Source organism: Salmo salar, chromosome ssa04 (genome assembly GCF_905237065.1).
Source record: "Salmo salar chromosome ssa04, Ssal_v3.1, whole genome shotgun sequence".
In the NCBI taxonomy this organism is placed as follows: domain Eukaryota; kingdom Metazoa; phylum Chordata; class Actinopteri; order Salmoniformes; family Salmonidae; genus Salmo; species Salmo salar.
Genome location: NC_059445.1, coordinates 87,973,576 through 87,990,291, shown reverse-complemented (window position 1 = coordinate 87,990,291; position 16,716 = coordinate 87,973,576). Strand labels below are relative to the sequence as shown.

Here is a 16,716-nt window from a genome sequence, read left to right as displayed (position 1 = left end):
CACCAATGTGTTGGAGGAAACACCATACAACTGACGACCGTGTCAGCATGCATCCGCCTGAGAACGCCACAGGAGTCGCTAGAGGTGCGATAGGACAAGGAAATGGCCCAGCACATTCCGGGTTAGGGGAGGCCAACCAAACCCTCCCCTGACTCGGATGACGCTGGGCCATTTGTGCGCCACCTCATTGGGTTTCTCGGTCACGGCTGGCTGCGACACACCTGTGTCTGTAGTGACTTCTCAAGCACTGCGATGCCTTCCCTGTGGCTCAGTTGGTAGAGCATGGTGTTTGCAACGCCAGGGTTGTGGGTTCAATTCCCACGGGGGGCCAGTACAAAAAAAAAATATATATATATATATATATATATGAAATGAAAATGAAATGTATGCATTCACTACTGTAAGTCGCTCTGGATAAGAGTGTCTGCTAAATGACTAAAATGCAAATGTTAAAAAATGCAAAGCAGCCTTAGACAGGAGCCCACTCCCTATTAACTTAAACTGAATATTTTAATAAGACTTTGATTAACACTGGTAGGTAATTTTATAATAAAAAAAAAAAATCCAAACACAGATAGAACACATGGAAATACATTTCCATAGGCATTAATTATTCAAACATTATTTTTTGTATTTTTTTGTGACACAGCATCAGTGAGATTCAAACCTATTATCTTCTGTTTTCTATCCATGGAATTAGTCCACCATGCCACCTGGATAGAACTAGCATGCCTTGTTTTTTTTTTTATACATATAAAAGCTGTTCATTTTACTCTATCCAAACAGACCCCATTTCAAAGGAAACAAGCACGACATCAGGTGTGGCCAATTAGTGGGCGTGGCCAATACACCTTAACAAAGACAGAGGACAGAGAGAGTTTTGTTAACGCTCAGAACAGAATGTTTTTAAAATAACATTCTTAGAACGTTCTCGGGGACATTCTGAGAACATAACTTGAAATAGAACCATGTGGAAACGTTACGCTGAAACGTACTGAAATTCCCAATGAAGAATGTTATTTTATTAATACTTTTTTATTAATTCATTAATTTTATTTTGGTTGTTGGGAGGGTTGCGGGTACATTATCCATTTGAAAATGACATGTTTATAAAACATGTACCCATAAAGCTGCCACTCAAAATAAGAAACAACCCCAGTAAGAAATACAGAGTTTATAAATAAATAACAAGTTTTAGAATCAAAGAGGAGGAAGGGAAGCGCTACTAAGGTACACAATAGTAGGTTTTGGTAGATAGAAGGTGCTCTTTTGGTAAAAGGGGTGAATTGGACATCAAAAGGAAAAGGAGAACCATGCTACTCTTCATATAATTAATTAAAATGCCTTTATTTGTATGACATGTTCAACAGAAACAACATTGTTTTTTTTGTAGTTTTTTTTCAATCAGACGCGGTTCGGCTGCATGACGTTCATCAGGGAGTTAAAACTTTGATTCCATTCAACACGCCATACAAATACAGGCATTTTAATTAATTATTTGAAGAGTACCATGGTTCTCCTTTCTTTATGAAAAAGTATTTGTTCTTTAACTGACTTGCTTAGTTAGATAAAGGTTAAATATTCATTTTTATTTTTAAAAAGCAAAGTATTTTTTGAAACAACGATGCATGGCCATCATATTTCTAATGTTTATCACAGAAAGAATGTAGCTACATTTCCTAATGTTTTGCTTTAAGTTAATCTAGCATTTTACCAGAGACAAGTAGGCTGGCTACACCTGGAAATGTACAGTAGACAAGTAGGCTGGCTACACCTGGAAATGTACAGTAGACAAGTAGGCTGGCTACACCTGGAAATGTACAGTAGACAAATAGGCTTGCTACACTTGGAAATGTACAGTAGTCAAGTAGGCTGGCTACACCTGGAAATGTACAGTAGACAAGTAGGCTGGCTACACCTGGAAATGTACATTACATTTACATTTAAGTCATTTAGCAGACGCTCTTATCCAGAGCGACTTACAAATTGGTGCATTCACCTTATAATATCCAGTGGAACAACCACTTTACAATAGTGCATCTAAATCTTTTAAGGGGGGGGTTAGAAGGATTACTTTATCCTATCCCAGGTATTCCTTGAAGAGGTGGGGTTTCAGGTGTCTCCGGAAGGTGGTGATTGACTCCGCTGTCCTGGTGTCGTGAGGGAGCTTGTACAGTAGACAAGTAGGCTGGCTACACCTGGAAATGTACAGTAGACAAGTAGGCTGGCTACACCTGGAAATGTACAGGAGACAAGTAGGCTGGCTACACCTGGAAATGTACAGGAGAACAGTAGCTCCACATCAGTCAGAGGGCTGTCTGCTGATAGAATGCCCATTGCTGAATTCTCATCAGAATGGAGAAGTGCAACTGAAGCACTGAATGTGTCTGATGCTAAGCAGAAATTACAATAAGATTTTAAATCTGCGTTTACAAAACGCAGTAAAAATATTTCTTATGCGTTTTAGTGTGAAAAACAGAAAATTCTGCATTAACACGATCCCTAAGATTAACTTTCTAAGTAAGTGGCTGAATGAATATGGTGACGGGGCATCACATTGTGTTATCTTTCTGCTCTTTGGATGAGTTATGTGTACTGCTGTCACTGCTATTTTGATTTCCTTGCATTTTTTGCTCAGACTGTCTGCTCCACCACCCTCTTCTCTTTTCTGAGCAGAGCAGGCAGGCCCGTTGCCCTAGCGAGGGTGTTGACATGCTGCTCCAGAGCCAGTACTGTTCTTCATTCAGACTCCAGACTCCACACAGACACAGGGTGTTGACATGCTGCTCCAGAGCCAGTACTGTTCTTCATTCAGACTCCAGACTCTACACAGACACAGGGTGTTGACATGCTGCTCCAGAGCCAGTACTGTTCTTCATTCAGACTCCAGACTCTACACAGACACAGGGTGTTGACATGCTGCTCCAGAGCCAGTACTGTTCTTCATTCAGACTCCAGACTCCACACAGACACAGGGTGTTGACATGCTGCTCCAGAGTCAGTACTGTTCTTCATTCAGACTCCAGACAAACACAGGGTGTTGACATGCTGCTCCAGAGCCAGTACTGTTCTTCCGTCAGACAAGCATGCGTCAACACTTTGGTCATTTGCACAATATCTCTCGTTCATATCTGGTTGTAACTGTCCAAACTCACCAAAAATGACATATGGACCGAGTTTGGAAAACTGGAAAAAAAGACAAATGCTGGAAAAGACAAGTGTATGTTCCTTTTTTTCCTTTTGGGGGGGGGATTTATACTCTTTGAACAGGTATGGTTTCAGATGCTTTCAGAAGATGTTTTCAGAAGATGGGCAGGGACTCGACAGAAAATACTTTTGACTGGGCTAGGCGGGAGCCTATTGTCACGGGTGTCGTAAGGATTGGACCAAAATGCAGCGGGAATGTGTATACTCATCTTCTTTTTATATTGGCAGAAAGAAGGAAAACCAAAACAAATGTATACAGCCACAACAACCAGTCCTGTAATGCATACAGCTACACATGAAACAACTACCCACAAATCCCATAGAAAAAACACCCCTCTTAAATAGGACCTTCAATTAGAAGCAACTAGGAGCAGCTGCTTCCGATTGAAGGTCAACCCCATTAACTAAACATAGAAATAGAAAGACTAGAACTAACATAGAAATACACTAACAAGAACATAGCCCAACAAACCCCGAAACACTAAACAAACACCCCTCTTACATAGGAACATAACCCAACAAACCCCGAACCACATAAAACAAACACCCCCTGCCACGTCCTGACCAAACTACAATACAAATAACCCCTTATACTGGTCAGGACGTGACACCTATATATGGCAGAGGTTTTATCATAAACCTGGCCTAGTTCTGCATGAATATAATGTAGCTCAGCTCAGAGTGTGTCGGGGAGGAGGACAAGAAAAACATTAAAGATGACCCTGGAACCATCATCTGAAAAGTCCAGGGTAGACAGGAAAAACATTAAAGTCCAGGGTAGACAGGAAAAACATTAAAGTCCAGGGTAGACAGGAAAAACATTAAAGTCCAGGGTAGACAGTGTAAAGGGTGTGTGTGTGTCTGTGTGATCCATCATTTGAACAGACGAGGGCGGACAGTGTAAAGGGTGTGTGTGTCTGTGATCCGTCTTCTGAACAGACAGGAAGAGGAAGAGGATGGATAGAGCTTTAAAGGGTAGAAGAGAAAGATTAACACTCACATATCGACAGCTAAACTTTGACTGAGTACCTCTGTCAAGGGTGTGTGTATCTGAGGCGTCTGTAGAAGTTGTTTGTTATTTAATACCAACAAAAAACCTACATTTTAAGTGAAATATTAGCTTTTATCTGAAACCTATAAGACAGGAAATTCAAAAGATAATTTGACCTGTACACTAACAAGACTTTTCAACATCAGCAGCATGACTACTGCTAGAGAAATGTAAATGTATTGATCAATGACAAATTTCCGTCCAAAATAATTTTGAGTCTGTCTATGTACGATACAGCAGGGTTTTCCAAACTCGGTCCTGGGCCCCTCCCTGGGTCACGTTTTGGTATTTACCCTAGCAGGACCCAGTTTGGGAAACCTTGTCATACAGGGGGTCAGTAGCAGTCCTCTCCTCAGAGATATGCAGCACTTGTCTTTTCCTGCACTTGTCTTTTCCTGCACTTGTCTTTTCCTGCACTTGTCTTTTCCTGCACTTGTCTTTTCCTACACTTGTACCTAGCTATCTGTAGATGAATGTACTGACTATGACTGAGATATGTGGTTGTCCCACCTAGCTATCTGTAGATGAATGTACTGACTATGACTGGTCCACCTAGCTATCTGGAGATGAAAGTACTGACTATGACTGGTCCACCTAGCTATCTGAAGATGAAAGTACTGACTATGACTGGTCCACCTAGCTATCTGGAGATGAATGGACTGACTATGACTGGTCCACCTAGCTATCTGGAGATGAATGGACTGACTATGACTGGTCCACCTAGCTATCTGAAGATGAAAGTACTGACTATGACTGGTCCACCTAGCTATCTGGAGATGAATGTACTGACTATGACTGGTCCACCTAGCTATCTGGAGATGAAAGCACAGACAGCGACCCTGTGTGTTGTATCACGTTTTAACATGTGTAATTCCCCCCCGGTCCTGTAGGAGTGCCAGAGAAGCCAGAGATAGACGGTTTGACCAAGCCTGCCCTGGAGGGAGATGAGATCACTCTGACCTGCATGACCCACGGCTCCAAGCCTGCTGCCGACCTCCGCTGGTTCAGGAACGAGAAGGAGATCAAAGGTCAGGACACAGACATCTACTACTGTTACTACCCTTCATAGGTCAGTAGGTCAGAGGTTAGGGGTCAGGGGTTAGAGTATGTATGAACCCCACGGCTCCAAGCCGCCTGCTGCCGACCTCCGCTGGTGCGGGAACGATACAGAGATCAAAGGTCAGGACACTGTACTACTATTCTTCTTTATCCTCTTCCTCCTCCTTCTTTTCATCCTCTTCCTCGTCATCTTCCTCATCATCTTCCACTTCTTCCTGACCGTTATCCTCTCCTCATCCTCCTCCTCCTCCTCCTCCTCTTCATCCTCTCCTTTCTTCTCCTCTTTCACAACCTCCTTCTCTTCCTCCTCCTCCTCCTCCTCCTCTTCATCCTCTCCTTTCTTCTCCTCTTTCACAACCTCCTTCTCTTCCTCCTCCTTCTCCTCTTCCTCTTCATCCTCTCCTTTCTTCTCCTCTTTCACAACCTCCTTCTCTTCCTCCTCCTTCTCCTCTTCCTCTTCATCCTCTCCCTTCTCCTCCTCTTCCTTCTCCTCCTTCTCATCGTCCTCTTCCACCTCCTCCACCTCCTCATACTCCTCCTCCTTCTCCGCCTGTACTACTACTCTTCATCATCCTCCTCATCCTTGTCTTCCTCCTCTTCATCCTCTGAGGCTACTCAGCTACTCTTCATCATCTTCTTCCTTTTCATCATCATCTTCCTCCCCATCTTCCTCCTCCTTCTTCCCCTCATCTTCTTCTTCCTCTTCTTCCCCTTCTTCCTCCTCATCCTCTTCCTCCTCTTCCTCCTCCTCCTTATCTTCCTCCTCCTTCTCCTCCTCCTTCTCTTCATATTCTTCCTCCTTTCTCCTCATCTTCTTCATCCTCTTCCTCCTCATCCTCCTACTTCTATTCAATTCTTGTCAATGCTGTAGGCTACGTGATTCTGATGGCTAAAAACATAGTTGGAGCATCTGCAAGAGAAACTTGAAATCTAGGGTTGAGGCTGTGATTCCCGCAGGTCCACGTATCCTTCGCCTTGACTGTGTGTATCTGGTTATGCAATTGTTTCAATGCTGGTCTGTGAGGTGGATTAATTGGTAGATTCACTGACCTCAAGAAAAAGCAGAGAAAAATCTTGCATTTGTTAGTCTGTTTGAACTGCTACCTCATCTCACCTGTCTTTCTGCTTCTCCCTCAACTTCTCTCCTTCTCCAATGGGTTATTTCTGGGTTAATCGAGGGAGAGAGGGAGAATGGTTAACCGTTTAGAAATTACACCACTTATGGTACATAGTCCCCCCCCATTTTAGGGACCAAAAGTATTGGGACAAATTAACTTATATCTATATTAAAGAAGTAAAAAGTTTAGTATTTGATACCATATTTCTAGCGCGCAATGATTACATCAAGCTTGTGGCTGTACAAATGTGTTGGATGTGTTTGCTGTTTGTTTTGGTTGTGTTTCAGATTATGTTGTGCCCAATATTATAAATGAATGGTGACTAATATATTCTTTCAATTTTGGAGTCACTTTTATTGTAAATTAGAATAGAATATGTTTCTAAACACTTCTACATGAATACAAATAATCCTGAATAAATTGTGAATAATGATGAGTGAGAAAGTTAGAGATATAAATATCATAATCTCCCCCGTTATTGTGATTGTAAAACTGATACATTTTACGATTTATGCTACACTGAACAAAAATATAAACGCAACATGTAAAATGTTTGTCCCATGTTTCATGAGCTGAAATCAAAGATCCCAGAAAACACAAAACGCTTACTTCTCTTAAATTATGTACACAAATGTTGTTTACATCCCTGTTAGTGAGCATTTCTCCTTTGCCAAGATAATCCATCCACCTGACAGGTGTAGCATATCAAGAAGTTGATTAAAAAGCATGATCATTACACAGGTGCACCTTGTGCTGGGGACAATAAAGGGCTGCTCTAAAATGTGTAGTTTTGTCACCCAACACAATGCCACAGATGACTCAAGTTTTGAGGGAGCATGCAATTGGCATGCTGACTGCAGGAATGTCCACCAGAAGTATTGCCAGATAATTGAAGGTTAATTTCTCTACCATAAGCCGCCTCCAACGTCATTTTAGAGAATTTGGTAGTACGTCCTACCGCAGACCACTTGTATGGCGTCGTGTTGGTGAGCGGTTTGCTGATGTCAATGTTGTGAACAGATGGTGGTGGTTTGGTTATGGTTATGGACAATGAACACAATTGCATTTTATCAATGTGGCAATTTGAATGCACAAAAATACAGTTACGAGATTGTGAGGAAGTACAGCGTCATAATGTGAGGCGTTTGTTTTAAAGTATCCGTGACCAACATATTATGCTTTTTACCATTAATGCCTATTGACAATTCAACATTCTCAGAGAAGTAACTGTTATTTATTATTTTACATAGAGGATTGTTGCACGTTATTTTTTTTTCTTCCAAGATGTCTTTGTCTTATCCCGTGTCTTATCCTGTGTCTTATCCACTGTCTTATCCCGTGTCTTATCCTGTGTCTTATCCTGTGTCTTATCCTGTGTCTTATCCTGTGTCTTATCCTGTGTCTTATCCCGTGTCTTATTCCGTGTCTTGTCCTGTGTCTTATCCCGTGTCTTATCCCGTGTCTTATCCCGTGTCTTATCCCGTGTAAATAGCCGGTCTTTTTCGTATACATCTTAATCTCACTTTCTATCTACGAACTAAATATACTTTCCTGCAACCCGCCTCACCCAATGTGGTACGGATCTGCTATTTCTATTCCTTATAACTGGAACTTCTATCAGGAGCTAGCCAGCTAACTAGCTACTAGTCTTTGTTAGCCACGGCTAGCGGTCCTCGCATTTTTTCCCTTGGCATCAGCCAGCATTAGCTCTGACAATCACCTGCCAGTCTGCACAGCGCGATATCAACCCAGAGCATATCGGACTGCGTCTCTCTACCATATCACCGGATTTCTGCCGCTCTGGATAATTACACCGGATCATTACTCCGGATCATCGCGGCTAGCTAGCTGCAAACGAGTGGCTACTGTTAGCTAATACCTCTATCCTGAAGCAAGCACCAGCTAGCCTTGAGCAAGCCTCAAGCAAGGCCCATATACCAGCTAATTCTAAGGCTACAATACCTTTTTTTTTTTTGCCTTTACTGTCGACACGGAGCCCCACCGATCCATCACGACTGGACTGCCGACGTGATTTCCCAAAGTGGTCTCAACAGGCTACTATGTTACAATATCGCTGAAGAACCATCTGCTAGCCCCGGCCTGCTAGCTTTTCTGAACGCCGTGTCCCCTGCTCGCCCAGCGTAGTAGTGACTACCGAACAACTTCCTGACTCACCTATTGCTGCTCTTTTGACACTATGATCACTAGGCTACACAGCTGATGCCCCCTGGACTGTTTCAATAACACGGTACCTCATTTTGTTTACCTGTCGGCCCCCAGCCTCGAACTCAGGTCCTGTATGTACCTAACTGACCCGCTCTGCCCATTCATCGCCATTTACCCAGTGTTGTCTGAGCTCTCCTGATCAACACCTGTGATTTGCTTTATGCCTCTCTCTAATGGTTTTTGTTGTTTTATTTCACTGTAGAGCCCTCATAATTTCCCGCTCAAAATGCCTTAGATAGCTCTTTCGTCCAACCCCACACCCATGCGGAGACATCACCTAGGTTATCTGGTGCCACCAGAGACGAAACCTCTCTCATCATCACTCAACACATAGGTTTACGTCCAGTTTACCTCCACTGTATTCACATCCTACCGTACCCTTGTCTGTACCTAATGCCCTGAATCTATTCTACCACGCCCAGAAATCTGCTCCTTTTATTCTTTGTCCCCAACGCTCTAGACGACCAGTTTTGATAGCCTTTAGCCGTACCCTCATCCTACTCCTCCTCTGTTCCTCCGGTGATGTGGAGGTTAACCCAGGCCCTGTGTGTCCCCAGGCGCTCTCATTTGTTGACTTCTGTAACCATAAAAGCCTTGGTTTTCATGCATGTTAACATCATTAGCCTCCTCCCTAAGTTTTCTTTCACTGCGTTAGCACACTCTGCCAACCCGGATGTCCTAGCCGTGTCTGAATCCTGGCTTAGGAAGGACACCAAAAAATCTGAAATTTCCATACCCAACTACAACATTTTCCAACAAGATAGAACTGCCAAAGGGGGTGGAGTTGTAATCTCACTGCAGAGATAGCCTGTAAAGTTGTGAAATAGTGAAATAGAGATAGCCTGCAGAGTTCTGTCTTACTATCCAGGTCTGTGCCGAAACAGTTTGAGTTTATACTTTTAAAATCCACCTTTCCATAAATATGTCTCTCACTGTTGCCACTTGTTATAGATCCCCTTCAGTCCCCAGCTGTGCCCTGGACACCATATGTGAAATAATTGCCCCCCATTTATCTTCAGAGTTTGTACTGTTAGGTTACCTAAACTGGGACATGCTTAACAGCCCGGCCATCCTACAATCTAAGCTAGATGCCCTCAATCTCACCCGAATTATCATGGAACCCACCAGGTACAACCCTAAATCCGTAAATATGGGCACCCTCTTAGACGTTATCCTGACCAACCTTCCCTCTAAATACACCTCTGCTGTCTTCAACCAGGATCTCAGTGATCATTGCCTGCATCCGTAATGGATCTACGGTCAAACGACCTCCACTCATCACTGTCAAACGCTCCCTAAAACACTTCAGCGAGCAGGCCTTTCTAATCGACCTGGCCCAGGTATCCTGGAAGTATACTTTACCTCATCCCGTCAGTAGAGGATGCCTGGTTGCTCTTTAAAAGTGCCTTCCTCACCATCTTAAATAAGCCCCTTTCAAAAAATGTAGAACCAGGAACAGATATAGCCCTTTGTTCACTCCAGACCTGACTGCCCTCGACCAGCACAAAATCATCCTGTGGCGTTCTGCATTAGCATCAAATAGCCCCCGTGATATGCAACTTATCAGGGAAGTTAGGAACCAATATACACAGTCAGTTAGGAAAGCAAAGGCTAGCTTTTTCAAACAGAAATTTGCATTCTGTAGCACAAGCAAAACTAAATGTATGCTCTTCAACCGATCGCAGCCCGCACCTGCCCGGCCGTCCAGCATCACTACTCTGGACGGTTTTGACTTAGAATATGAGGACAACTACAAATACCTAGGTGTCTGGTTAGACTGTAAACTCTCCTTCCAGATTCACATCAAACATCTCCAATCCAAAATTAAAACTGGAATCAGCTTCCTATTTCGCAACAAAGCATCCTTCACAAATGCTGTCAAACATACTCTTGTAAAACTGACTATCCTACCGATCCTCAACTTTGTCATTTACAAATTAGCCTCCAACACTCTACTCAGCAAATTGGATGCAGTCTATCACAGTGCCATCCGTTTTGTCACCAAAGCCCCATATACTACCCACCACTGCGACCTGTATGCTCTCATTGGCTGGCCCTCGCTTCATATTCGTCACCAAACCCACTGGCTCCAGGTCATCTATAAGTCTTTGTTAGGTAAAGCCCCCCCTTATCTCAGCTCACTGGTCACCATAGCAGCACCCACCCGTAGCACGCGCTCCAGCAGGTATATCTCTCTGGTCACCCCCAAAGCCAATTACTTCGCCACTACAGCCCATTTATTGCCTTACCTCACTAATCTTACCTCATTTGCACACACTGTATATAGACTTTTCTATTGTGTTATTGACTGTACATTTGTTTATTCCATGTGTAACTCTGTGTTGTTGTATGTGTCGAACTGCTTTGCTTTATCTTGGCCAGGTCGCAGTTGTAAATGAGAACTTGTTCTCTACTAGCCTACCTGGTTAAATAAAGGACTTGTTCTCAACTGGCCACCTGGTTAAATAAAGGACTTGTTCTCCACTAGCCACCTGGTTAAATAAAGGACTTGTTCTCAACTAGCCTACCTGGTTAAATAAAGGACTTGTTCTCCACTAGCCACCTGGTTAAATAAAGGACTTGTTCTCAACTAGCCTACCTGGTTAAATAAAGGACTTGTTCTCCACTAGCCACCTGGTTAAATAAAGGACTTGTTCTCAACTAGCCTACCTGGTTAAATAAAGGACTTGTTCTCAACTGGCCCACCTGGTTAAATAAAGGACTTGTTCTCCACTAGCCTACCTGGTTAAATAAAGGACTTGTTCTCAACTGGTCTACCTGGTTAAATAAAGGACTTGTTCTCAACTGGCCCACCTGGTTAAATAAAGGACTTGTTCTCAACTAGCCTACCTGGTTAAATAAAGGACTTGTTCTCAACTGGTCTACCTGGTTAAATAAAGGACTTGTTCTCCACTGGCCACCTGGTTAAATAAAGGACTTGTTCTCAACTGGTCTACCTGGTTAAATAAAGGACTTGTTCTCCACTAGCCTACCTGGTTAAATAAAGGACTTGTTCTCTACTAGCCTACCTGGTTAAATAAAGGACTTGTTCTCAACTAGCCTACCTGGTTAAATAAAGGACTTGTTCTCAACTGGCCTACCTGGTTAAATAAAGGACTTGTTCTCCACTAGCCTACCTGGTTAAATAAAGGACTTGTTCTCCACTGGCCACCTGGTTAAATAAAGGACTTGTTCTCAACTAGCCTACCTGGTTAAATAAAGGACTTGTTCTCCACTAGCCCACCTGGTTAAATAAAGGACTTGTTCTCAACTAGCCTACCTGGTTAAATAAAGGACTTGTTCTCCACTAGCCACCTGGTTAAATAAAGGACTTGTTCTCCACTAGCCTACCTGGTTAAATAAAGGACTTGTTCTCCACTGGCCACCTGGTTAAATAAAGGACTTGTTCTCAACTGGCCCACCTGGTTAAATAAAGGACTTGTTCTCCACTAGCCACCTGGTTAAATAAAGGACTTGTTCTCCACTAGCCTACCTGGTTAAATAAAGGACTGGTTCTCTACTAGCCCACCTGGTTAAATAAAGGACTTGTTCTCCACTAGCCCACCTGGTTAAATAAAGGACTTGTTCTCCACTGGCCACCTGGTTAAATAAAGGACTTGTTCTCAACTGGCCCACCTGGTTAAATAAAGGACTTGTTCTCCACTAGCCTACCTGGTTAAATAAAGGACTTGTTCTCCACTGGCCACCTGGTTAAATAAAGGACTTGTTCTCAACTGGCCCACCTGGTTAAATAAAGGACTTGTTCTCAACTAGCCTACCTGGTTAAATAAAGGACTTGTTCTCCACTAGCCTACCTGGTTAAATAAAGGACTTGTTCTCCACTGGCCACCTGGTTAAATAAAGGACTTGTTCTCAACTGGCCTACCTGGTTAAATAAAGGACTTGTTCTCCACTGGCCACCTGGTTAAATAAAGGACTTGTTCTCCACTGGCCACCTGGTTAAATAAAGGACTTGTTCTCCACTAGCCACCTGGTTAAATAAAGGACTTGTTCTCCACTGGCCACCTGGTTAAATAAAGGACTTGTTCTCAACTAGCCACCTGGTTAAATAAAGGACTTGTTCTCAACTAGCCTACCTGGTTAAATAAAGGACTTGTTCTCCACTGGCCTACCTGGTTAAATAAAGGACTTGTTCTCCACTGGCCTACCTGGTTAAATAAAGGTGAAATAAATAATAACAAAAGAAGAAAAAAAGGTGAATAACTCGCTGCTATCACCCAATCAGCATTCAGGATCCTAACAACACATTTTATAATCTGGAATACCACCCTTTCCTTTCCTTTCCTTGCTCTTTTCAGTAACCTTAGTTTTTTCTTTCTTTTCAGCACTATCCTAGCATCAGCCCAAGATAATATTTTTTTCTACATTAACCCAAGCTACTCAGTTCCTGATCAGATAACACGTCTTCTCTGTCAAGAGCCAGACGAGCTGACTGTTTAGAGGTGTGATCGGTTTCAGCTTGAACAGCTTGAAACAGATTTAATTGTTCTGTTGGTCGTTTGATAAAGGGATTGTTGCTGCTTAGACTTAGGATTTACTAAAGTTCTTTCAGGAACTCTCTCCTTACCCCTCTCGCTCTTTATAGCCTTTACCAGAATTACTCTCTCTCTCTTTCTCTCTCTCTCTCTCTCTCTCTGTCTCTCTCTCTCTCTGTCTCTGTCTCTCTCTCTCTGTCTCTCTCTCTCTCTCTGTCTCTCTCTCTTTCTCTCTCTTCTCTCTCTCTCTCTCTCTCTCTCTCTCTCTCTCTCTCTCTCTGTCTCTCTCTCTCTCTCTCTCTCTCTCTCTCTCCCTCCCTCTCTTTCTCTCTCCCTCTCTCTCCCTCTATTTCTCTCTCTCCATCCCGCCCTCTCTCCCCCTCTCTCTCTCCTTACCCCTCTCGCTCTCTCTCTCTCTCTCCCTCCCTCTCTCTCTCTCTCTCTCCCTCTCTCTCTCTCTCTCTCTCTCTCTCTCTCTCCCCTACCTCTCCCTCCCTCTCTCTCTCTCTCTCCCTCTATTTCTCTCTCTCCATACCGCCCTCTCTCCCTCTCTCTCTCCTTACCCCTCTCGCTCTCTCTCTCTCCCTCCCTCTCTCTCTCTCTCTCTCTCTCTCTCTCTCTCTCTCTCTCCTCTCTCTCTCTCTCCCTCTCTCTCTCCATCCCCCCCTCTCTCCCCCCCTCTCTCCCTCTCTCCTACATTGATTTAGGATAACCTCATATTGACTCCTGTCTCATGACCCAGATTCCCTCTCAGATTAACTCAGTAAAGATCGGACATTGCGAATGTAATAAAGTGTGACTATCTCCTGTCTTTTAGCAGTCTGAAAGTCACCCACTGCTTTCCTAAATAAACAACCATTATAGCCTGCATCCCTATATAGTGCACTACTTTACCAAGTATACATTATTTACAGTATTATTTATAGTGCACTACCTTACCAAGTATTATTTTCCAAAAAGCTTTTACCTTTATCTGAGGATTTATGCACATGTGCATTGAATTGTGCCCTCAATGATCGTATTATAAATATAATTATAATTATAAATATATAAATATAAATATCTGGGCACCTGGATTGACAAAAAAAAAAACTCTCTTTCAAAAAGCATATTGAGAAGGTAGTTAAGAAATGTTGAATTAAAATGTGTTTATTTAACAGGAATATGTCATAGGTCATTCATTAAGAGTGAATTAAAAAGTTAAGAATTACAATATTTTATTGAAATAGGGCATGCCTTTCATAAAATAGCAGAAAACAAAATCATTTAGTCGAACATTCATACCAGTTATAGATTATGGTGCTATCGTCTATATGAATGGGTGGTGGGTAATAGGGTAATGGGTAATGGGTGGTGGATAATGGGTCATGGGTCATGGGTAATGGGTGGTGGGTAATGGGTATTGGGTCATGGGTAATGGGTGGTGGTTAATGGGTAATGGGTAATGGATAATGGGTAATGGGTAATGGGTTAATGGGTAATGGGTGGTGGGTAATGGGTAATGGGTGGTGGGTAATGGGTAATGGGTGGTGGGTAATGGGTAATGGGTGGTGGGTAATGGGTAATGAGTAATGGATAATGGGTGGTGGGTAATGGGTCGTGGGTAATGGGTAATGGATAATGGGTGGTGGGTAATGGGTAATGGGTGGTGGGTAATGGGTAATGGGTCATGGATAATGGGTGGTGGGTAATGGGTAATGGGTGGTGGGTAATGGGTAATGGGTGGTGGGTAATGGGTGGTGGGTAATGGGTGGTGGGTAATGGGTAATGGGTGGTGGGTAATGGGTAATGGGTGGTGGGTAATGGGTGGTGGGTAATGGGTAATGGATAATGGGTAATGCGTTACATGTACGTGTCAGGTGCGTCGTAAGAAGTGGACCAAAACGCAGCGGGAATGTGAACGTGAACACAAAAATACCAGAAACAACAACAAACCAGTCCTGTAAGGCTACTAGGCTATACACGGAACAACCACCCACAAACACAAGAGGAAATAAACCCATATATAAATATGGTCTCCAATTAGAAGCAACGACAACCAGCTGCTTCTAATTGGAGGTCGTTCCCAAAACTGACATAGAAATAGAACAACTAGAAATACGAACATAGAAATACAAAACCTAGAACATTACCCCCCCCCCAAAAATAACCTCGACAACACAAAACAAACACACCCCCTCTGCCACGTCCTGACCAAACTACAATAACAAATAACCCCTTTTACTGGTCAGGACGTGACAGTACGCTAATCGTTACATGTTACAGATTACAAAATAAAACCTCTAACTGTAATCCTTTAATATTGTAATCGGATTAAAGATACTTTCAGAAATTTTTACTTTTAACTTTAACTTTATAAAACTAGATGATTATTTCTTGTTATACTTTTAAATCCAAGAAAGGACGTTTGCCACCAAAAAAATTATTTGACAGCTTTCTGTTTTCTCAACAACATTGAAATCAACATTGAAAAGAGGTGCAAATGTAAATGTTTTTCCTGCCTGATCGAGTCAGACCACCAGTCAGAGACCGCAGTGATGATGACGGGAGAAAAAAGCAGGAATAGGCTTTTGTAGGCTACAGTCCAAGTTTTGTCTTCTAATGGTACGACTGCTGTCAGCATACAAAGATTATCCGACTGGAATTAACACTCTGCTGCTCTCTCAGTGACGTGAATCACACTGCTGCTCTCTCAGTGACGTGAATCACACTGCTGCTCTCTCAGAGACATGAATCACACTGCTGCTCTCTCAGTGATGCGAATCACACTGCTGCTCTCTCAGTGACATGAATCACACTGCTGCTCTCTCAGTGACTTGAATCACACTGCTGCTCTCTCAGTGACTTGAATCACACTGCTGCTCTCTCAGTGACATGAATCACACTGCTGCTCTTTCAGTGATATGAATCACACTGCTGCTCTCTCAGTGATGCGAATCACACTGCTGCTCTCTCAGTGATATGAATCACACTGCTGCTCTCTCAGTGATATGAATCACACTGCTGCTCTCCCAGTGATGTGAATCACACTGCTGCTCTCTCAGTGATGTGAATCACACTCCTGCTCTCTCATTTAGCTATTGCAGCCTTATGGATTGTGGTTGTTGAGGATGGCTGTTCACAAATGTGTATTTTAACCCAATAATGGCTGAATTGAAGAAGTTTAAGCTGCCTATCAATCACTGTTTTAGCGACCAGGGGTGTATTCATTAACGGAAACCGTTTACCATTTAAGAGCCAAACGGAAGCAAACAGAGCTCAATGAGAATTTCTATTGGACAAATTCAGCTATGTCCCTCACCAATTTACATCTGTTTAATTAAGAAACGTTTTCGATACAGAATGAAGACGCCCCAGTGGACAGCCAATGAAAGATGCGTAGTGCAGACTACGGAATGAACGTTTTGAGTTCCTTGCTTCTGAACTCTTCCGCGGTGTTGTTCCTCATACTGTCACAAACTATTTCCATAAAGGACACAAATAGCACTTCTCAGTCGTGCTCAAAGCATGCCATTCCATGAGAGCGGCATTTCTTCTTTCGAAGCAATGAGCCCAATAA

The 16,716-nt window shown here is 42.9% G+C and overlaps 1 protein-coding gene across 3 annotated transcripts in view; it reads left to right on the top strand.

Moving 5' to 3' along the window:
- Positions 1–16,716, top strand: part of LOC106604040 (cell adhesion molecule 2) — a 574,105-nt gene that overhangs the window by 450,057 nt on the left and 107,332 nt on the right. For all 3 annotated transcript variants that reach the window (XM_045717479.1, XM_045717480.1, XM_045717478.1), the window contains one exon: positions 5,149–5,286. In XM_045717479.1, coding sequence (XP_045573435.1) covers positions 5,149–5,286 — 138 coding nt within the window. The remainder of the gene's footprint in view (positions 1–5,148; positions 5,287–16,716) is intronic.